Raw genomic sequence first — 23,194 nt, 5'->3', positions numbered from 1 at the left:
AAAACAAAAGAAAATACAAAAATTATACATACATACATACATATATATGTATGTATGTATAATTTTGTGTGTGTATATATACATATATATATATATATATTAAAATGTTTATTTCTGGAATGTTCCACTTTGAACTTCCAGACTATGGTTGGCCAAATGTAACTGAAACTGCAGAAAATAAAATGGAATAAGAAGGAATTTTTGTTTTATTAAGAAGCTTTACCAATATGGAAATTAATATTTAATAGTGCTACTGTTCAAAATTTGTGTGTGTGTGTGTGTGTATGCGCGTGTGTACGTGCGCGTTTGTATGTGCATGTGTGGGGGGTAAGTAGTTCAAGACAACATCAATATTTATTTTCTCAAAATAGCATCTCTTTAGTTAAAATAACCAACACTGATGTCCTCTGAGATCGTCTTGATAAACATACCAAAAGTTTACCTTTTAATGGAGCAACATCAGCTGTGGTTGAGGCTTAGGCTTCAGCTGTCTCCGTGGCCTCCCAGGTTGACCCAGCCGGGAAGGAAGAGAGAGAAAGAGAAGGTCACGGTCATGTTTGAAAGGGTGCTTGACGATGAAGTGGACACCACTGCCTTCCAGGTCCACTAACCTCATCTGACCGGGTGTTCCCACCCTCAGACCTCTCAAAAACTATAATAGATAGAGATTTCATGGCTCTAGACCCTTCTCCACCCTATTACAAAATAGCATGCCCTTTTGCCTCTCCCCCTCCTGCTGGGCAGGCTAAACACTAGAGAGTTTAGGCAATCCCCGGTTTAGCATTCCACAACACTAGCCACATAGCACCCTGGGACCCAACTCAGCACTCTAACTCAAGCTGCCCCAAAGGGCTCTGGGTCCATACAGACTCTTCCCAACATGCAATAGCATCTTAGCTCATGAACATGGCAATAGGCCAAGGAAGGAGGAGGAACTCCCAGGGTGCTGCTGGGGTCATTGGTACAGCTCATCCACAGCCAGCAGAATACCCCTATCTGCAGGGAATTCTTCAGAGTGACTTGGGGTGAATCAGGACACACAATTTGGGGAGTCTAGCTTAGAGTTCAGCCTCTGAGCTGTCACATAACTAATTGCACAATAAGCAGGACCTTCTCACCTTGGGTAGGGCACTTTCTGGGGCCTTGGGAGAGACTGTTATTTGTGATCTGAGGGCCTTCTCTACCCATGCCTCATGCCTAGACTCATCATTTATTCTCAGCCGGATTTTTCAGTGGTTCAGAACTGGGCTGGAAATGATCAGCTGGGGGATTATAAGGTATGGAGAACCCCACAGAAGAGTCTGTTCTTGGGACCCTGATCCTCAGGCACACTCCAACCTAGGTCTAAGATTTTTCTGGATAAAACCAAAGAAGCCCCAAGCCATCATGTGGAATACAGTGTTCCCTGGACCGGTTCTGGTACGCAGGTGGGAGAATACCCAGAGTCCGGGGTAAATCTGAACTGTCAAGACAGTGTCTTAGCAAAGACAGACAACTGACTTGCCCCCCACTCCTTAGGGAGTGCCCCCTCTCCTCAGGGATGGGAGGGTCTCACCCAAACACTCATTCATCTCTGTCCTTTGCCCGGGTCTCTGTCTTGTGGAGGGTGATGGCTCCTGGCCATGGACCTGGATGATAAGGAGGGAGGGAGGCTGCTTCCCCACTTGACAATGAGATTCCTTCATGTTTGGATTATTTATGTCGAGTTCGGAGAGATCTGGTTCCTGGCTAGGTGTCAGATGGCTGAAACTTTTGAAGATGGATCTGAGGCTCCATCAGAATTACACCAGATAAGGAACCTGAACGATTGCTCTCGAAAACCAGCCTGCCATTCTGCAAGACTCCGCCTGTGAGGAGCTTATCTTCCACCTTCATTACAGGGACTTCACACAGTCACGGTGAGAAATGAAGACTTCCCAGAGAGCCTCCCTTTGCTAAGTTTAGCTGAGTTAGGATTGCAAAGGCTTCAACACTAGGGCAAACCCAGGATCCAGGGAAGTGGAGGAGCTGCAGAGACACACCCCAGGCTCGGCAGAGAGTCCTTACAGTATCATAAACTCTAGAGAAGGACCCTATCCTGTCACCTCAGACTCCCCTACCTTATTTCATGACACATTAAGTATGGTAATGGGGGACCACAGAAATATTTTCATGTCTAAAGGTCAGAAAATCAGGCCTGAGCCCATGAAGTCATCTTTTCAAGACCTATACTACTACATTACAAACCCCAGAACTTTTTCTAGACATTATTTTTGTTATGTGTGTGGGTGTTTTGCCCACATAGGTGTCTGTGTGGCGCATGTGTGCATTGATGGTGCAGACCAGAAGAGCTGAAACTCCCTGGAACTGGAGTCACAGATGGTTGTGAGACACCAGTATGGGTGCTAGGAGTCAAACCTTCATCCTTTGGAAGAGCAGCCAGGGCTCTTAGCTGCTGGGCCATCTCCACATCTTTCCTGGTGATGGTTCTTAAGCATTTGTGTGTGTGTGTATCTCTGTGTGTGTGTGTGTGTGTGTGTGTGTGCGCGCGCGCGCGCGTGCACATGCGTGCATATATTCTGCATCCTACAACATTTGATCGTAAGCAGACTTGACTGTGTAGCTCTCACCAATCACAACAGTCCTCTCTCCAGGTGCTGGGCCTGGAGACGCCCAAGAGTTAGCTCAGGAAATCCTCATACAGCCCCACATTACTGAGAAGGAAACTGAGACTCTGGGTGACACAGGCATCCCCTGAAGGCCCAGTGTGACCTCCAAGCCACAGTGATAAGATTGTTCAATACTGTCTTTTTTTTTTTTTTTTGAGAGGTCCTGGGTACCTACATAGCCGGACTCCAACCCAGGTCCTCTGAGTACCCCATCCCATCAGAGGCAACTAGAGGGAAATGCCTCTCCAACATTCCACAGAGAGGGAAACACTAGGAAAAGCAAACTTAGCCCCAGTACCTAATATCAGTAAACAGTGGGCCAGGACTGAGACCTGACCTGTCTAAGGATAAAACCTAGGTGGTTTCCATGTGAGTCCCATCACAGATGTGACGTTTGTCTGTCTTTCACGAGTTAGGTCCTGGGTGTGACATTTGACTAGAGGCAGGCAAGCAGAGTTCTGCCGCTGTGCACACTCTGGTGGAGGGTTTTAGTCTGAGGGGAGTTGAGAGGCCTGCCCCACTAAATGCTCACAGATGACGAGGCTATCAGTCTCTGTATGGGAGTGACGGATGGACATTCTGACTGCGGAAGGGTTGAGCAGGCTGGCCTGATCCTGACATGAAGGGGGATGTGCGGGGAATGGGTGACGGGTGATGGGAGGAGACACATGCCAACAGCCCATTCCTCAGGCCTGAGCAGCCCTTCAATTATCGAACTGCCTTTTTTTGAACTTTAATATTATTTTAATGTTCTTATCTGGGCGTAAACATTACAGGGTAGGACGCGAAAAGGCCCTCACCGTTCCTCCCCCCCCAACGTGTAGGAATTCTGTGCCCTCCCTGAACACAGTTGGCCTCCATATTTGAAGACTGTGTGTGTTTGCCTGACTGCAGACTAACAACATTGGAGCAGACAAGTCTCTATGCCTGTATGAACATGTGGAGCCTTTTTTTCTTTGTTTTCGTTTCTCCAAACAGTATTATGTCAACTGTTTACCTAGCATCTTCGCTGTGCTGGGTTTTATAAGGAGTCTTGAGACAGTTTAGTATGTACTGGAGGATGTATCTCTGTTTTGCAAATCCTACAGTGTGAACATCCGTTTACATTGTATCTGTGGGGGTCCTCACGCACCTTTCCTAAAGTCACTGATCCCACTCTGGAGGGCTCCACACTGTTAATCACTTCCCAGAGGCCCGCACTTCTTAGTTTTGATATTTGGGACATTCCAACATAGGAATCTGGGGGAAACTCAACACTCAAACCATGGTTACTATGCTATGGATTTCTTTTTATTTAAGATTTATTTATTTATTATGTATACGTTATTCTGTCTGCATGTGTGCCTGCAGGCCAGAAGGGCAGTACCAGATCTCATTACAGATGGTTGTGAGCCATCTTTAGCCTATATTTCTGCTTTTAGTAATAAAGTTTATTTATGCCAACATATCAAAATGCTTTTATTTCATTGTGATAGCATATAAAATTATTGGGGTATTTTACATTCTTCATGCTGCCTTTGAAATCTCATTACTGTGTTTTTCAATTTATACACCAGACTTTAATCAAAACTACTTGGTTTGCGGGGGTATGGGTGTGGCTTGGTAGTAGAATACTTGCACAGCATTCTGGTGCCAGAGGCCCTGGGTTTAAGGCCCAGTGTCACAAGAAAAGGAAAAAAGGAAAGTACTTGAGCTACCGTTAGATTTTATACAATACATACATGAAGTTGAGTCACAGACCAGTGATCCAAACAGATGGCTCCCCTCAAAATGTATCTGTGATAATCACCTAAACGAATGAACATGTTCTGTCCCATGAAGAGGGTCAGGAGAGCTGCGGATATATTAATGCTGCAGTGTGTGTGTGTGTTAACACAGACTCCACATGGAAACTAAAGGGGTGTCCTCCTCTGTCACTTTCCACCTACATGTGTGTGCAGAGGTTGACAGGTAGGTCTCCCTCAATTGCTATCACCTTGCTTTTTGACACATGGTCTCTCCCTAAACCTGAGCTTGGCGATTCAGATAAACTGGCGGACCATCAAGCCCCAGGGCTCTTCCTGTCTCTACCGCCCCAGCGCTGGGATTGCAGGCATGCATTACCATGCTTGGTTTTTCTAAATGGGTTCAAACATGCACAGCAAGCGCTTTGCCAAACAAACCACCTCTCTAGCCACTTTACCATTGTCTTAACATTTCATTGTGGAGGCCTTTAATCTCTTGGCTAGGTTTACTCCTAGGTATTTGTCATTTTTATTTGAGGAGCTCATATATGAACACAGTGTATTTGTATTTATTTTATGGTTGTTTGGTTTTTGGAGATGGTTTCTCTGAATAACCTTGGCTATACTAGAACTCACTCTCTAGACCAGGCCAACCTTTGCCTCCCAAGTGTTGGGATTAAAGGGATGTGCTACCACTGCTTGGCTCTTGTATTTACATTTTTAAGCTATGGCTAAATGGTATGGTTTTATTTTAATTTCTCAGCAAGTTTATTACTTGTATGTAGAAAAGTAACTGATTCTGTATGCTGTGTTTCCTGCACCTTTCCTATGAGTCTTTATTAGATCAGTAAATTTTCTGGAAGCAGAGAGCCAAATCAACAAGTTATCCTCTGACCTCTCCACACAATAAATACATGTATAAAAATAAAATAATAACAGACAGGCAGTGGTGGCACGTGCCTTTAATCCCAGCACTTAGGAGGCAGAGTCAGGTGGGTCTCTGTGAGTTCAAGGCCAGCCTGGTCTACAGAGCAAGTTTCTGGACAGCCAGGGCTACACAGAGAAACCTTGTCTCGAACAACCGAAAAAAAAATGTCTAGAGACTGGGTACCTTTCTCATTTTTATCAAATACTATTTTCCGGCCAACTGATTGTCTCTGTTTCTTTCAGTCTTTATATATCTTTTAAAATGTATTTTTATTTTATATGTATTGGCGTTTTGCCTGTATGTATGTCCTGTGAGGTGTCAGATCCCTGGAACTGGAGTTACAGAGAGTCGTGAGCTGCCATATGGGTGCTGGAAATTGAATCCGGGTCCTGTGGAAGAGCCGCCAGTGCTCTTAACCACTGAGCCATCTCTCCATCCCTGTGACTTTGTATATTGTTAAAGGGTTTTATTTAACCGACACTTTTGAAGGTCATTTCCACTATATTTTGAATGTGAGGTTGGTTGCGTTGTTGTTGTTGCTTTACTGTAGTTGCGCATGTACAGAAATACACACTGCTAGGCTGGCTTCTCGCTCACACTGTTCTGGTGAGAAGTCTACTATCATCCTCCTTCTTGTCCCTCTGAACAAACAATGTCATTTTCTACTGGCTCCTGTCAGTGGTTCCTTTTCATAATTGTCTTTGAGCCTTTTGATTCTGATGTGTACATTTCAGTTCCGTTTGTTTCTTATACTTGAGGCTTATCGGAGTCCAAGAATCTGAGGGTTTGTTTCTGACCATTTCTCTAAACATTTTTCAGTCTTCCCCCTTCTGTGAAGGTGATTACATAATCTGATCTTGTGAAATCGACCTACATCTCGCTAACACGCTGCCTTACGTGCTTTGTGGTTTAAAGACAGATCTCATGTAACCCAGGCTGGCCTGGGTCGCGGGTGACCTTGACTTTCTAACCTTCTTGCCTTCACCTCCAAAGGGCTGTAATTACAGGCAAGCACCATTACAGTTAGTGTTAAGAAGTGATGCTAACTTAGCCTCGAGGGTTAAAACCGAGGGCCTTGAGCACGCTAGGCAAGCATTCTGTCAACTCAGTTCAATTCCCAGCCCTTCTGCCCATTTTTAAAAATTATCTTTTCTCTCTGGAAACTGGAAAGATGGCTCAGAGGTTAAGAGCACTGGCTGCTCTCCCAGAAATCCTGAGTTCAATTCCCAGCAACCAATTGGTGGCTCACAGCCATGGAGAATGAGATCTGGTGCCTTCTTCTGGCCTGCAGGCATTCACGGAGGCAGAACACTGTACACATAATAAATAAACAAATTTTTTTTTAAATTATCTTTTCTCCAGGTTCCTGTTTCCAAGCTCTCTAAGTATGTTTTCCTCTGGAGAGCTGAATTATGGATAATCCTCCCAGCTGGGTCTGTCACTCACACACTCCTTTGTGCCTCGGGAGGCTGGGTGTGTTTTACAGCTCTCCTTGAGTATGCCAACTTGAAAACCTACCTCTGGTCTTCTTCAAGCTTTCAGGTTTCTGGACTTAACTGTCTCCTTATAAAGCCGCAGACTATCCAACGACTCTGCTTCCAAATTCCTGCCCTACAGAAGCTGTCTGACAAAATAGTACCATAGTTTCAGGCTACTAAGTTTTAGGTGTATTGGATAGCAGGAGATAACCAACATGCACAGAGGCTGGTACAGGAGACTTTCTGCATTCAGACAACCCCTGCACCCCAAGTTACTCACTGTGAGGTTTAGGCACATGGGATGGGCTGAAGCTCGTCGCTGAACTGCTGTTCTTCAGCCTAAGGAGCTTCTGAGGTTTGCATTTAATATGTCACCTAGATGATGGATTTTTATTGCTTGTTTGCTTTAAGGCAGGGCCTTTCTGTGTATTCCTGACTGTCCTGGAACTCACTATGTAGACCCGGCTGACCTTGAACTAACAGATCTCTGTCTGCCTCTGCCCCCCAAATTCTGGGATAAAAGGCGTGCACCATCACTGTCCGGGTAGATGATGGATCTTTAAGTAAGCGTTTTAATTTGCTGCTGTCTTTGAAATATACTCCCTCCCAAAAGCCCCTCAGCTGGGCTTGTCCTACCCATTTCCCAGAGCTCTGTTCTCTGTATGCAGTTTCTAGAATTTGGTAACTGGGGGAGCTGGGGCAGGCGCTATGGTGGAGACAGCAACAGTCCTGGCTGTGGGGCCTTGCTGAAGACAGACAGAATGCTGTGTTCTTAGCTCATGAGTCATCTATCCCAATAAACTCTGGAGGCCAGAGCTAGAGATGAGCGAAGTCAGCTGTAACTCCTGGGGATGAGCTCAGACACGCAGGCTGAGCAGATGTACCAATGGCCAGTGCCTATGGGTTCAGTCCTGGGGAAAAGAGGAAGGGCCTTAGAGCTGTGTGCTCTCACTGTGTGCCCATAGACTTTCATCAGACTGTGTCACTGTAGCACAGACTATGAGCTTGGCCCCTTCCAGAATCAAAGGGTCTGGGCCTGGCCCCACACCCTTAAAAGAAAGCCAGTAGGACCCTGTGAATGCTTATTTTGAACACTCCCCTCAAGACAATCCCAGGACCTGTTTGGTTGGGGCTTTGTCTGAGAGTTAGAAGCAGCTACTCATTGGCCACATGACCTGCATGTTCAGGATTACAAACACAGCCTCCATCTTTGGAGCAGATCACAAGCGATCGCTGTGTCATGATGGCTCCATGGAGTCAATGCTACCGTTCTACAGGGAACAAATTTAGGTGAGGACTGAACTTGGAGGGAAAGCACCAACTTTTGACTGCTACTGTAGGCCAGCAGGTCTCAAATCATATGCCTGTGGCCACCAACATCAGAAAATTAGGTAGAAATACACATTCGACTGCTTTCTCCAGAACTGTGGAATTCGAAAGTCCGGGGTGGAGTCCTGTGCTCCCCTGAACAGACAGACCCCATGATCAATTCATTCACCCCAGGCCCACAGTTAAATCGGCTGTAGTAAAAGCAAAGGGAAGAACTCAGCTCCCATCTGTATCTTTTCTCACCTGGCTTCACTGACTGTGTCCTGTCCTCCGAGGTGATGGCCTTGTGGCAGACACTATAGTGACTCTCTTCCCGACTCCACACTCAGTGACAGCATGAAACTGGCCATGAAGGAAAGAGACCTGTGTTCTACAGAGGATGCCAAACATGTAAACTGACGGCTTTGTTTTTCTTACTGGAGAACCCCAGAAGCCCAGACCTCTGTGTTCCAACAAGCTCTGGGGTCGCTTGTGTGGCAAGCTCAGGTTTGTATGGAAGTTTGGTGGACTCCTAACAAGTACTTTCAGTACAGTGTTACACACATCACACTACCCAATCAGGAGCTAACACACATCACACTACCCAATCAGGAGCTAACACACATCACACTATGCAATCAGGAGTTAACACCCATCACATTACCTAATCAGGAGAGCAGGCTTCTTGGGACCACACCCTGTCCCACCTAATCCCAGTACCCTCGGATCAAAGCTTTGCTTCCGACTTTTGAGAAGGTTGGGGGTTCAGTGTTGGGCGAATCCCCAGGTTAGTATCAAGGTTTCTTGCAGTGATGGGGTCACACAGGGATTCCCACAGTGACTTCTTAGAAGCAAGCTGAGCTGGTGGGAAGCTACTGTCACAAAAGTGGAGAGCAGGGTGGGCAGGTGGAACCTCATATCCCCGCTGACCCTCGCTAGCCGCAGAGACATCAGGAGCCTGCACTTTGCCTCCCCCACCTCTATCCTCTGATGCAAGGAGACGGCAATAGCGGAACCTGCCCCGCAGGACTTCTAGATCAAATTCAATCATGTGGGTTTAAGAGCCAGGAACAGAGCACCAGTTCCCACAACAGCAGCTATTTCTGCCTTTTCCCTTTCGCCTCGTAGAAAGTCATGTCAGTGAAGATAGATGTTGTTACCCGTGTTGTGTGGATGACCGTCATTGAGGCAGAGGGAAAACATGCAGCAAAGCTTCCGTAACCGACTGACGGAAGCAGCAAGTGCCGGGACTCAGTGATGAATCTCGTGCACGCCCTCTAATGAGCGCGTTCCCACGTCCTGGGGCTGCTGTCCTAATTTATTCCCTGTAGTTCCTTGTTCCCTAGCAAGAGCACAACCAGTAATTCAGTTACGGCAATTACCAGCTGGGTCCCTGGCTTATTGCTATAATTTCCCTGGAGCAAGCATCTGTGGGTGCAGATTCCATCCTGCCTGGAGGTTGCTTATATGACAAGAGGCATTTCCATACATCCCCGAAGCACAGATGCCAGCAGACATAAGGCTCCCGTTATCCTGCTGTGGTCAGGGTCTGCCAGAAAAGGCCCGAGTCAGCTGCAGGCTAATGCTTCACTCTCTGTCCCCCCACCCTACCCCCGGCTTCCTTATCTGCTCAACAGGACTAAAGTGGGGACGTTGTGAGGACTACAATGTTACTGGCCCAGGAGGAGAATGTCTGCTGGCAGGCAGAGGAGCGGAGCTGGGAAGTGGGGAAGCAGACCCTGACCCTTTCAACTAGTCAAATGCAGACTCATGGATGATGTGGAACCATAATAAAGAGATTTATTTAGTGACACACAGTTCTTAGCCCAGCGGCGTGGTGCACACCTTGAACTCAAGAGACAGAGGCAGATGGGCCTCTATGAATTCAAGGTTAACCTAGTCTAAATAGTGAGTTCCACGTCCGCTGGGGTTACATGGTGAGACCATTTCTCAAAACTAATCACACACACAGCTGTTCTCACTGTGTGCCAGGACCCACGCTAAGGACATGTCCAGTATTAATTCATGCATGGTCAGAACCGCCCTACAAGGAGCTAGTGTGAGTCCCGATGCCCAGATAAAGAAAGTGAGGTACAGAGAAATGACACGGCTTATCTACAGCTGAGCTAGGATTTGAACGTGGAGAGCTGACTGCAGGAATGGAGTTGAGAATGGTTTTCCATAGAAAGGATAGAAGTGTGTGTAGTCTAAGCTAAGCAAAGCTGCACGTGTGACTTAAAGGAACTCTTCCAGAGAGTAAAGAGGGCTCTGGCTAGCCTGTGGGTGAGGGAGACAACACTTCGTCTCTTTGGGAAGAACTTACCAAGCAGGAATCTGACTTGTGGAACTTTCCTGAGGAGTGAGGGTCCATGTCCCTTTATACAGACATTAGTCTGAGCTTCAGAAAGAGCATCCAAGAGGTCCTGGAGCCAATACACTGTGGATTCCAAGGGACAACTGTGCTCGCCTATGACAGAGGGATGGCACTGTCTAGGTTGGTGACTTTGTACATGTTGTTGACTCCTATTCTGTAGAAGTAAAACCTCAGGCTGAAAATGCAGCTCGATGAGAGAGCATGTGACTAGAATATGAGAGGTCCTGGGTTCAATCCCCAGCACTGCAATAGAAATCCCTTAATAATTAATTGAACTGGACATGGTAACACATGCCTTTAATCCCAGCACTCCAGAGTCAAAGGCAGGTTGATCTCTTGAGTTTGAGGCCAACCTGGTCTACGGAGTGGCTTCCAGGACAGTCAGGGATACACAGAAAAACCTGTCTCAAAAAAAACTAAAATAATAATAACAATAACAACAATAATAAATTGAAAGCATAAATAAAACCAAGAGGAATGAATGAAATCACATCCTGCCTGGCCATGGCAGATTGTATTCACACAGCTGTGTGATGCTGTCTATTGCCAATGTCATCTCCAGAGCTCTGGAGCTCGAGCCTTCCTCTCTCTCTCTCTCTCTCTCTCTTTCTCTCTCTCTCTCTCTCCACACCTTCGCTCCTATTGGTTCAGCAGACCACCGTGAGCCTTTGGAAGGGGGAGGTGAGGGATGGAGAAGAGTCCGGTTGTCCTCTTGGCCTCAGCGTTGCTTTGCCTTGTCTTGCACTGGGAAGCGCCTCCCACCCTCCAACTGTGTGCTCAGATTGTGGGTGAAGGTGTCCTTGGTGCCTGGTCCCCTGCCACAGAAAAGGAGCACACATTTCTTCCTGGTACCCAACCTGCCTTGCCAGGTGGAGGACTGAACCCCGCCCTAGTACCTCTCCACTCTGAAGAGCCCTTTCCCAGCCTTCTCAGCTTTCCTGTTTGTGTTTGTCTCCATTTCAGGGCTTTATTTCTCTACAAGGGACACAAGTGACCGAACTTCTTCCAGACCCTGAGGACCCGGGGAGACACCTGTTTGAGATCACTCCAGGTAGGCCCAGGGGGCTGTTGTGTGCTGAAGGGGTCCTGGTGGCCCCATGGGGGCATGACTGTGCTCCTGCCCCCACAATCCTAATTCTTACAGGAAGACTGCAAGAAAAAGTACCCAAGCTAAGGCAGAAACTTGGGCCAAAAGCTAGAAAATCTAGGGGAAGAAATAAGAAAAGCCAATCTGAGCCGGGCGGTGGTGGCGCACGCCTTTAATCCCAGCACTCGGGAGGCAGAGGCAGGCAGATCTCTGTGAGTTCGAGACCAGCCTGGTCTACAAGAGCTAGTTCCAGGACAGGCTCCAAAACCACAGAGAAACCCTGTCTCGAGAAAAAAAAAAAAAAAAAAGCCAATCTGTTGTTTGGATAATTAGTTCTTGGATAAGAGAAAATGAGCCTTTGATACAGTTCCTCGTGCCGTGGTGACGCCCAGCCATAGAATTATTTTTGTTACTCCTTCATAACTATAATCTTGCTACTTTTATAAATTGTAATGTAAATATCTGATATGCAGACTATCTGATATGTGACTCCCGAAGGGGTCACAACCCACAGGTTGAGAACTGCCTTAGGGTGAAGATGTAAACATACGTGGAAATCGGATCACAGTCCATTGTTAACCGATTCAGAAGACCACCATAGGCTTATTATGCATCTCAAAGCCGAATTATAGGACCGTAGGAGGGACACAGTTCCCCACAGACCCATTGTCCTGTTAGCAGTGACAGAACAGGTTTTTGCAGTTCCAGGTTGTTCAGTGTGGTCCTTACTGAGCTACGTACGGTCTGTCAGGTGACCCGCTCTCACAATAGGGCCCATTTCCCTTGACCTCCACCAGAATCAGAACCTGAGACAGGATCTGGGCAGCATTTTCTAGAGGTTGTCCCCCGAAGCATGAGGAAGGACCCAGGGAAGGACCAGGAGGTGCTAGACAACGCACTGATGTACGGACACCAACTCTGTCTCACTGGGGCAGGTTGAGCCTCGAAGGGACGTTGCCGGGTAATGGGTGGCTGGAGGCATTCCCACCAATTTCCACCAGCCAGCCATTGAAAGAGACGCCCTTTGGGCTTAATCCTGGCATTTCGGGCTTGTCTCATGTACGGACTGAAATGTTCGTGGACAGAGGGCTTTGAGAACAGTTGCAGATACTTGAAGAAAGAGACTTGATGGCAAGAGTGTTTGCAGGGGTGAGGATGTGAACGAGACTCCTGGGAAGCCCTGAGTGTTTGGGAAACTCCGTGGGGGGATTGTGAGGTGGTAAATTTACAGTCAGAGAGGTGTAGTAGACACCCTCAGACACCATGAGGAAATGACCTGGCTCTTGCTTTCTACCAAGGGGTAAGCTGAGCCCAGGCTGAGAAATCTGCAGGCCACTATCCTGGGGATTCTGGGAAAATGGGTAAAGTGAAAATACAAATATGTACTTCTCAGCTGGGAGTTGTGGCACATGATTTTTTTTCAATTTTTGGTTTTTTGGGACAGGGTTTCTCTTTGTAACAGCTATGGCTCTCCTGGAACAACCCACTCTGTAGACCAGGCTGGCCTTGAACTCCTCAGGATCCACCTGTTTCTCTGTTTCTGCTTCCTGAGTGCTGGGATTAAAGGGATGTACCACCACCGCCCAACTTGGGAGTGAACATTTATATGAGCCATTGTTCTGCCTTTTACAATACTCAAAAAGCCCCTCTGTGACAGTGTGCTTGTTTAGGGGAGATGGGAGAGAACAGCAGCATGCGCCATGGCACATAGTAGTAGCACTGAAGGGGTACTTGACTCTGTTCTCTGTTGCTGTACCCACAGATTGGGAGATTTATAAAGACGAAAAATGAGCTGTCAAGATGCCTCAGTGGATAGAAGGGCTTGTGGGCAGGCCTGGTGACCCAAGGGCCACCTTGAGATCTCACAAGGTTACAGGAGAGAATTGACTCTGAAGAGGTGTGCTCTGACCTCCACGCATATGTATGCATGTCATGGCGTGTTCATGCCTGAGTTCACACACACACACACACATTTTAGCTAATAAAAATCCGTTTAGATCATGGTTCTGAGGAGCAGAAGCTTGATGTTCAAGAGATCTTCTCACACACAGGTTTGGGGGCTTGGTCTCAGGAGGGAAAGCTCAAGGATCCCCTTTTCCCAGCACAGAAGCTGACTGGCTGAGCACAGACTCACATGACTCCCAGAACTGCCCATAGCTGCTCCACTGCCTCTGTCACATGGCCCCTCCGGAGACCCCAGGTAGAAGCAGGGAGGTGCTAAGGCCACTCGGGAGAGGCAGAAGAGGTGGGTAAGGGACCACTCTGGCTCCAAGGGCTGCACAACCGTGTGCAGAGAGAATTCAGCACTAGTGCTGGGAGGGGCCCTGGGGTAGCTCACCTCCTCCAACCTCTTTCCAGGGTTTCTGCAATCTTGGGACTTCCTCCCAGCCTGATCCCAAGAGTCTCAGGATATTCTGAAACAGCTGGAAATATTCCACTCTCTTTATAGCCCATGAAAATGTGACAGCCCAGAGATGCTAGGTGAACCTCCCTGAGGTCACACAGCTGGCCAAAGGGGAACCTGGACCTCCTAGGTCAGCCTGCCCTAGGCTAAGCTCTATGTCACCAAGTTCCCAACAGAGGACTGGGCCTTACTGTGGCTAGAAAAGGAACAATTATGATAGTAAGAAAGATGGGGCCCAGAATGACAATAAGTACTGTAATCTCAGCTTCCACAAAGCTGAGGCAGGAGAATTACAGTTTTGAGGCCAGCGTGGACAAGAAAGGAAAGAGTAAAAGAAGGGGGAATGAGTAACCCCACCTTAAACCACAGCAGCAATCAGAAGCTCAATGAGCCTTTTCACTCAAGGCTCAGTAGCCCCTGGTATGACCCTGATCTTGAGCTGGCCTCCAGGTCCCCTGGAGAGGCCAGGGCACAACCTCCACCCTGAAAGAATCAGAGGGAATTGCCATCCTGAGCTGAAGACAAGGTAAATAGCGTACTTACTAGGTGGAGGCCAGTTACCTGAGCAGGAAGTTAGAGACAGGAAGTGTGGCTGCTAGGGTCCACGTTGGTGTCTCCCAGCGTTGAAGTGGGATAGGACAGGGGTTGTCCATTATGAAATGTTTTATTCTCTTTGCTTTTGAGGGGGGGCACCAGCCAGCTCCCAAATAACTCACACATGGAGGCTTATTCTTAGTTATGAATGCCCGGCTTTAGCTTGGCTTGTTTCTAGCCAGCTTGTCTTATTCTAAATTATCCCGTCTACTTTTTGCCTCTGGGCTTTTATCTTTCTCTGTTTCTGTATACCTGACTTTACTCCTGTCTCCATGGCTTGCTGTGTAGCTGAGTGGCTGGCCCCTGCTGTCCTCCTCCTCTTTTTCCTCCCAGATGTCTCCTGTTTATACTCCCTGCCTGCCAGCCCCACCTATCCTTCCCCCTGCTCTTGGCCGTTCAGCTTTTTATTAGACCATCAGGTGTTTTAGACAGGCAAAGAATCACAGCTTCACAGAGTTAAGCAAATGCAGTGTAAACAAAAGTCACACACCTTAAAATAATTTTCCACAACAGTGGTTTGTACAGGCAGGGCTTGCCGACCATTCTGAGGGTGCCTGCATGATGGGTCTCGGGCACAGAAAACTGAAAAGAACAAAAAGACACCTCATAGAGAAGCCTGGTTCAGTGCCTCTGGAACCAATGGCAGGACAGGAGGAGAAAGGAAGGACTGGTTGACAACATTCTGTCACAGAACACTGACAGAACAGGACCCTGAAACCGGTCCTCATTCTCCACGGGGGACCCTCACCCTCTAAGAAGGGAAGTTTAACAGCCCTGGGACATGTGATCATTCTTAGCAAAATTATACATTGCATCATCTGCTTAAGTTTAATTCATAGATCCTGTTGTGGCCTTCGACCCTATAGAAAGTGACAAGTGTGTAACAAAAATTAAATGAGGAAAAAAAAAAAACAATGCTTCTACCGCCATCTAGTGGACAAACCTGCCAATGCCAAAATCACTGTGCTGACTTCTCCAAGGAGCCCCTTCCCTTCCTCTGGGCTTCACCTCTGGTGACAAAGAGCCTGAGAACCACGGATGCAGCCACTGAGCAAAGCATAGGAGGACAGTGTCACTGGGGGCATGAGTGTCAGCAGGACTTTTCTTGTCCGACTGTGGTTCATGGCTCCATGTCTCCCTACTCAGTGTACAGAACATGCAGGTGACCGGTTATTGAATTCGACTGAAAAGCAAGGTTTCCAGCACTTTGTGTCTTCTTTGGATTGCCTATTATGTAGCTTTTGTGTGTTGTGGGGGTGTATATGTGATGTGGGGTGTTCAACAATGAATGCTTCTGACTGGCAAGCAGTTGGTCCCCATGCATCCTCCTGCCTTATGGTTTTGTCCCAGCATCAAAGTTGTCTCCAAACTAGGCACCACTCCTCGGAGAGGCACTAGTTCTACCCTAGAAACGGCTGTATTATTTTTCCCAGCTGGCTGGCCTGAAGGAAGTCACATGACCTCACATCAGTGCAAGGGATTCTGTGAAGTGTAGTTCATCTGTGCCGGGTACCATGACAAGGCTGGTTTTACAAGAGCTGGTAGGTCTGCCAGCTGCTTGAAGAGGTACCTATCTAAGAGTCACGGGGTCACATTCTCACTCCCACAGCAGCACAAAGAGTGTGATAACAGGACCAGTGTTTGATCCAAGATAAACTTCTGCACGATGGGAAAAAAGGACCAACTTCTGAAAGTTGTCCTTTGACTTCTGCTTGAACGCCGTGGAATGTGTGCATGTGCCCGGATGCAGACATGAATAATGGTGTTTTAAAATACAGAATATGATAAGGACGTTCCCTCCCCTACACCCATCTATCTCTTTATTCCAAAGTGCTCAGTGAGTGGATAATGGAATGTGAAACAAGTATTGAAACCCACAGGGGTCAAGCCCACTGCCAGATTAGAAACTGGTCCCTGTGGTGACTCTCAAACCTCAGCAGGGGAACTTCTAGCTGCTGAGCTGGCATGAGCAGAGGTGGGTAGGTAGCCCTAGTGTGATGACCGAGAGACCGAGAATCTTCAAGAGAGGACCGAGGAAGGACTAACTGGTAATGGGGTAATTGCAGCTGTGGTCCATGTTGTAATGATCATTAACAGAGGAAGCGGTAGGTGGCTGTCTAGTGATGCTGGCTTGTTCCTGACCTTTTCCTTTACCACACTAGAAGCAGAATGCTTCCTCGGGCCCCTTGCCTCAGAGGGCACTGATACCCCAGTTGTACCCTTCTCCCAGTGGAATCTGTAGTGGAGAAGCAAAGACAGTAGTTACCCTATCTTGGCAGTGCCCAGGAAGATGACGTATCCCAACAGACCAAGCAATGCCACAAAGGAAGTTAGCTGACAGGAAGTCAGCAGGGCAGGCCCCAAGGTGCTGACCCAGACAGATGCACTGCAGTCAAGCAGGTAAGGGGAATGACAGCAGGTGAGACCAGCAGATGGCCACCAGGGTCCAAAAACCCTAGTCCTTTTCTGGGAAGAAAAGGGGGGCCTTCACCTCTCCCAGTACTGACCTGGGAGGGTAGAGCCCAGAAGCAGAATTAGCAGGACTTCTTCCTGATTAATAAATGCTCGTTGTTGGGTTTCTGGGGTTGTAGAGCGGGATCTGGGTGCCAGAGAGGTAAATATTTATTATGTCCATTCTTTATCTGGAGGCCCAGCACTGCCATCTGATCTCGCTGGTGCTAAACACTCCACAGGTGTGTTCAGGAACCTCCACGCCAGCAAGTCTAATTTGCTAGAACCCCAGACCCAGAGAGCAAAAGGGAACTACACCTTGAGCTAGCTCTGGGCCAGAGCCCGGCCTCTGATCTGCTCTCTGAGACCTGAAAGAGTCAGGTCCCCCTTACAGAGGCTGCACTTGAGGGCTTTGTATCTTCTGTCTAGATTTTTCTCTCACATCAACAATATCCTGGTAAACGCTGTACTGCCCATCCCTGCATACTTGATCCTATGAGGACTTCTTGGAATCTCCCGTGTCTGGCCCGAAGCCCAGTTTAGGCCTCCCTCTAAACCCACAAGAAAGGGCTGAGCGAGAGGCTTGGCTTGACAGCCACTGGGCAGACCAATCTCCATGTGATGCTCATGAATAAAATAGTCAGTAAAGCCCTGTAGCTGCTCGCTAACCCCTGTTCACCTGCCGCTTCCGCAGGGAGGGCTGTGGGTTGAAAGGATGTAGACCAGAACCCTGGCGTGACTGGGCTAAGTCTCCATTGCTCAGCATGCTTCCTAGGGATCCTGGGGCAGGTCCTGGAAGCTAGCTCTAGGTAAGGCCTGCAAAGGGAGAATTGACAAGAAAGCAACCAGACCACACAGAATCAACCAGTCACCGTGGGCTGTAAGGAAGAACCAGGCAGCAGGGCTGTTCGGGGGTCAGGAACTGTATTGGGGTCATGGAGGTGGCTGCCCTATTCAGGGAAGGTTGAATGCTGCGGAGTTGCCTTCCAGCCTGGAGTTTACAGCTGCCTGTCCTGATGCAGTCTGCAGTTTGGAACAGACAGGAGGGCTGGAATCCGCTATCTCTAAGACCTGACCTTGAAAGGGAGCCAGCACCGGGGTTACTCTGTAGGAGAGAGATACAGCGTGTCTGACACGCCAGGAACAGCCTGGATGGCTGCTGCAGGTTGGGGGGTGGGGGGTGGTGCTGATATGCTCCTATCTCCGCACCTGGTACCAGCCAGCCTGCATCGCAGCTTAACTCTGTGCAGTCAGTCCCACGGAGTTTGGCTGCAGAGCACCAGAAGCTGGGGCATTTCTAAAACTGAAATTAGAAACTCCCACCAGCGAGTATGAAGAATCAGCAAATTCTAGAGTGAGTGCTTACAGTTTGCTGCCTCTCTGTCTGGCCTCCTCCTTGCTGTCTGAGACGCAAGCATCTCAGCTACCCACGGGACCTGATGGAGGAGACTCCCACTGGTGTCCACTGGGGAAACGTGCCGGAAGTGGCAGTGCCTGAAGTGGCGGAGCCTGCAGCTGACTCCTTTGGCTCAATTTGTGTTCTAGGGCGGTGGTTCCCAGCTTTCCTAATGCTGCGACCCTTTAATATTGCAATTCCTCGCGTTGTAGTGACCTCCCAACCGTAAAATGATTTTTGTTGCTACTTCATAACTGTAATTTTACTACTTTATAAATTGTAATGTAGACTAGGTGGTGGTGGCTCACACCTTTAATCCCAGCACTCAGGAGACAGAGGCAGGCGGATCTCTGTGAGTTCAAGGCCAGCCTGGTCTCCAGAGAGAGTTCCAGGACAGCCAGGACTGTTACACAGAGAAACCCTGTCTTGGAAAAAATAATAATAAAATCAACCAATCAATCATAATGTAAATATCTGTGTTCTCCGATGGTCTTGGGTGATCCCTGTGGATGGGTTGTTCAACCCCAGAGGGTTGCAGCCCACAGGCTGAAAAACACTTTTCTAGACCAACACTCAACAAACAGCTAGTTGTGGTTGTTACTGACTTGCTTGCTAGTAGCCTCCATCACCAAAAGAAGAAACTGATGATATCAGGTGAAAGAACTTGAATGACATTTTTATCCAGCCTGTGAGGTCCTAAGCATTGCTACTTCAACTTTGGTAAAATGCTGGGGAGGTTCTCAGAGCCTGGGGGTTGAACCCAGAGCCGAGGGCCTGCCAGCTCGTTGTCTGTCATCCCTCTAGACCCCACTGAAATATTTTAATTTTCTTTCTAAATTTAGTGAGTGGTTTTCATTTTGGACACTTCTCATTTTCGACACTAACATTTCTGTTTTTCTTTCCTTTTTATATATTTTTGTTCTTCAAAAGTTTCCTGTGCTGTTATGGTTAATTTTAATAGTTGTCCTTATTCCCCGTTCCCCGCTCTCAACAAGCCCCTCTTCTCCCTCTGAAACCCTTCTTCTTGCCTATGAGTCCCCTTCTGCTTTCTTATCTGTTTTCTGTGTGTAACCCATTGAGTTTAACTGGGGTGGGGGCGGGGAGCTGTTCCCTGAGACATGGGCGTCATGAGACAGTGGCTACACCAGTGAAGAAAATGACCACCCCTCCTCCAGCAAGCAATAACTACCAATGCCTTGGGGAGGGCCTGGGACCCCAATGATGGCGTGTGTCAGGTCCATTCTGTGCAGGAGACCGTAGCAGCGGTGAGTCCATAAATGACTCACGGTGTACCCAGTTGGTGTTCTTCCCAGCCTCTGCTATTATGGTCTCTCTCTCCCCTCTTCCCTGTTGTCCCCTGAGCCTCGGAGAGAGTGATATAGATGTCTCATTTAGGGCTAAACACTCTCTCGTCGATTTAAACAATAATTTTCATCAGAAGTACTTGCTCCAGATTTGGATGTCATAGATAGATATGTGATTCGATTAGCACACACATGTCTAAGTCACTCCAAACGTACTTGGAGATTTTTAATGACTGAATTGAACATCAGCTGTTTTTATAGAAATGTAAGCAAATTAATTTAAATAATATTTTGATTGCTTCCTTGGACCAGCCACACTAAGGTGCTGGCAACTATAAATCTAAAGAAGCCTTGCTGGGGAGCTCGGACCTGAGGAGGAGGAGCCCAGGGTGCCTTCTGGTAGAGGCTAGACTCTCAAAAAGACCCTCATAAAGAGAAGGCCGGAAGCAGGACAGTATGTGCTGAGGGCCTGGGCTCTGGAGTTAGACAGGCCTGATTCCCATCAGAGTTCCCTCTCCAGTCATTAGCCGTTCACTAATTGGGAGAACTTGAACCAGTAACCTCACTCTGGTTCTCCCACTGAGAGCATTGCTCAGCGTGAGCTTCAGGGATAATTCCCCAAGGGTCTCAGCTCCCACCAAATTACACTGAAGTGCATGGAAGACCTTCTGCTAGAACCTTCTTCTAGAGGAGAGAGTGCCCTTGAAAGTGGTCTTCAGCCTCATCTGTTAAACTTGAGAATCATGAGAAAAAGACCAGTTCCACAATTTTTGAGCCAAATTTAAAGCAAGCTTTTATTAAATACTGGCGTTGTGAGGGTGGGATCCCAGTATGGTATCAGAGACTTCAGGGAAGAAGGCCAGATCCAGCAGATGAGCCGTTGGACAACACATTCAATCGACAGTTCCCTCGTTACCCCTGTAGAGGAAGGATGGAGCACTCTGTCGTGCCGGGAAATCGGGTCTCTCACAAAGTTCCGAGGTCATACTAGAGCTTGGGGGGTCAGGGGAGGCAGACCTGCAGTCAGCCAGTGGATTACCCCCCCCACCATGTCACCGACAGCCCCCCAGTTCCTATCCCCCACCCCCGATCTCAGAACCTGTGAACTGTCAGGAGCACCAGGAGGGTCTCATGTCTGGTGCAAAGTCATTCTCCACGGTAACTGTAGCGGGAAGAGTCGTGGGAGAAGCAGAGGGCAGCCCCCCAGATGTGCCCAAGAAACAGCCTTCAGTGAGGGTCTGCGCTGCAGAAATGTGGAGGGGGGAGAGTACCTTTCTTCCCTCAAGCCCAGAGAAGCTGATCTTTGTCCTGTGAAGGGCCTCTTAAGTGGCCCTCTTGGATATGCAAATGCAAGACCAGTCAACAGCCAGCGTCCTCAGATTCCTGTATAGAGGGCCTTTTGTGGCCATAGGTGGCGGGCTTGCTTTTTCATTTTTAAGTGGGAGTTTTATTTTTAACTATTGGGAGAATTTCCCTTGCAGGCAGAATAAGGACTGATCTGCTGGGAGAGCTGGGGAGGAAGAACCATCCCAGGGCTGATTTACACAGAGTTTTCTTCTGGAAGTAATGAGACACCAGCACAATATTTTTATGGTTTTTTTTTTTTTGATAAGCAATAAACATTACCTGTATCCCAAAACAAGACATACACTGTCAAGGGTCTGGCAAAACAGATCTAAGCTTAGGTTCCGTGCCTTCCAAAGCTTCTCTCTCTCTCTCTCTCTCTCTCTCTCTCTCTCTCTCTCTCTCTCTCGTGTGTGTGTGTGTGTGTGTGTGTGTGTGTGTGTGTGTGTTTATACATATGTGCTAGGGAATTCAACTGAAGGCCCAGCATATGCTAGGCCAGAACTCTACTCTACCACCAAGCAAACCTCACTTCCGATTTCATTTTTGTTTAAAGTTCTAGAGAATTGATTTTACGCCTCCCAGGAGGCCCACAGTCTGGGGTCTAAAGAATGCTTCTTGGGTTTGGTACTCAAGAGGGTTATGGGACGGATAGGCTGTGGAAAGTGAGCCCTTGCTGAGTGAACCCTCCTGATGCTGATGAACCGGAGGTGGGTGACAGTGAAAATAGGGTGGGATTCAGACACCGAGCACTGAGAGGCCTCACCCTCTCAGGGAGGTCAGGCTGGAGAGTTCTGGAAACCCTGTCCCTCAGGGGAAGCTGGTGTTCTGTTGTTCCCACCAACTCATCACTATCAAAACCAAGGCTGGCTTGGGAAGGACCTTACTTCCTGTCCATCAGGCCCAAGACCAATGTCATCCAAAGTGAGGAAACTGTTAAGGTATTCCCAGAGAGCACACTTGAGCCTCACTACTTCCAAAGAAAAGCCCAGGGAGCCGAGCCTTTTCCCAGTGTGCACCTGTGCACTGATTACACAGCAGGGGGGCAGCTCGGCCAGGCAGCCTGCTGGGCATCAGACAAATTGCCTGAGACACACACCCTGGAACGTTGCCCCTGGGTTTTTCCTCTTCCACCACGAGGTGGCAACAGGGAGCACCAAGGGCTCTTTCCCAGCCCTGCCCTCCCACCTCACCCTTAACTATGGCCGCTTTTCTGCTAAGAAAGCAAAGGGTATTCGTGGCTGTGCAAGTGTCTTCAGCCTCTTGTCCATCCTCAGGACCTTCTGTCCCAATTCATTGTCCAGATAAAGAAACAATCGAATATCAGTTTTGGCATCAGCTTTGGTCAGGGCAAAGTGATTTCAAACCATGCACTTGGGCATCAGGTGGCCCCCTTCCCTCTACACCAGTGCTCACTTGAACCGCCATCGTCGCTGGCAGCACTGATCCTGAAAATCCAGAACGGGACAGTGTGGTTCCGGGAAGGAGCCTGAATTCTGAGTGTCTGGAGCAGTACTGTCCTCCTCTCCTCGTAGTGACTCATTAAGAGATGGGGGCCGAGCAGGAAATAGTCTTTATGGGATGAAGCCAATGAGGTTGGTGCCAGGATGCTCATCACGGCAGTGCGTATCAGTCACCTTGAAAATGTGCTCAGGGCCCTGCCCTGTCGATGGTAGGCTGTAAGCTGGTCTCAGTGTTTCCCCACCCCTGCAGTAGGTAAGGTACCAACCACAGGGCAGGCACATGACAGAGACTCATGTGGTTACCAAGACCCCTCCTGTAGCATCAGAAGCAAGGCATACTAGTGACACCCCACTTCGCAGTCCTGGGACCCTGATCCGTGGACCTGACACCGGGTAGGACTAGTTTACAGTGAAGGATGTCATCGTCAGTGTCTGCCCTGGGAGTGCCACTGAAGCCTTGAAAGGCACACAAGTCCTGTGTGTGAAATGGGGACACCTGCTGTTAGGGTGACCTCAGTCCACAGAAGACCTGCCTAGGTGAGGACCACAGGTCCTAGCAGTGAATGGGGAGTCAGGGGCCTGAGCACTTTGTGCCTGATTCCCCCTTTGTAAATCAGGGCCAGAATAGGGTTCTTGTGGATATTAATAAGGTCACACATGCAGAAGTCTCAGAATAGTGGCTGGCTCACAG

The 23,194-nt window shown here is 48.3% G+C and overlaps 1 protein-coding gene across 5 annotated transcripts in view; it reads left to right on the top strand.

Annotated features, from left to right (window-relative positions):
* Positions 1-23,194, top strand: part of Arhgap22 (Rho GTPase activating protein 22) — a 157,783-nt gene that overhangs the window by 72,441 nt on the left and 62,148 nt on the right. For all 5 annotated transcript variants that reach the window (XR_003377069.1, XM_026779908.1, XM_026779909.1 and 2 more), the window contains one exon: positions 11,424-11,511. Coding sequence is in view for 4 of the 5 variants with exons in the window: in XM_026779908.1 (XP_026635709.1) it covers positions 11,424-11,511 (88 nt within the window). In the remaining variant the exon portion in view is untranslated. The remainder of the gene's footprint in view (positions 1-11,423; positions 11,512-23,194) is intronic.

Source organism: Microtus ochrogaster, chromosome 6 (genome assembly GCF_000317375.1).
Source record: "Microtus ochrogaster isolate Prairie Vole_2 chromosome 6, MicOch1.0, whole genome shotgun sequence".
Taxonomy (NCBI): domain Eukaryota; kingdom Metazoa; phylum Chordata; class Mammalia; order Rodentia; family Cricetidae; genus Microtus; species Microtus ochrogaster.
The sequence above is the reverse complement of the archived record's forward strand: the minus strand, read 5'-3'. Positions and strand labels throughout refer to the sequence as shown.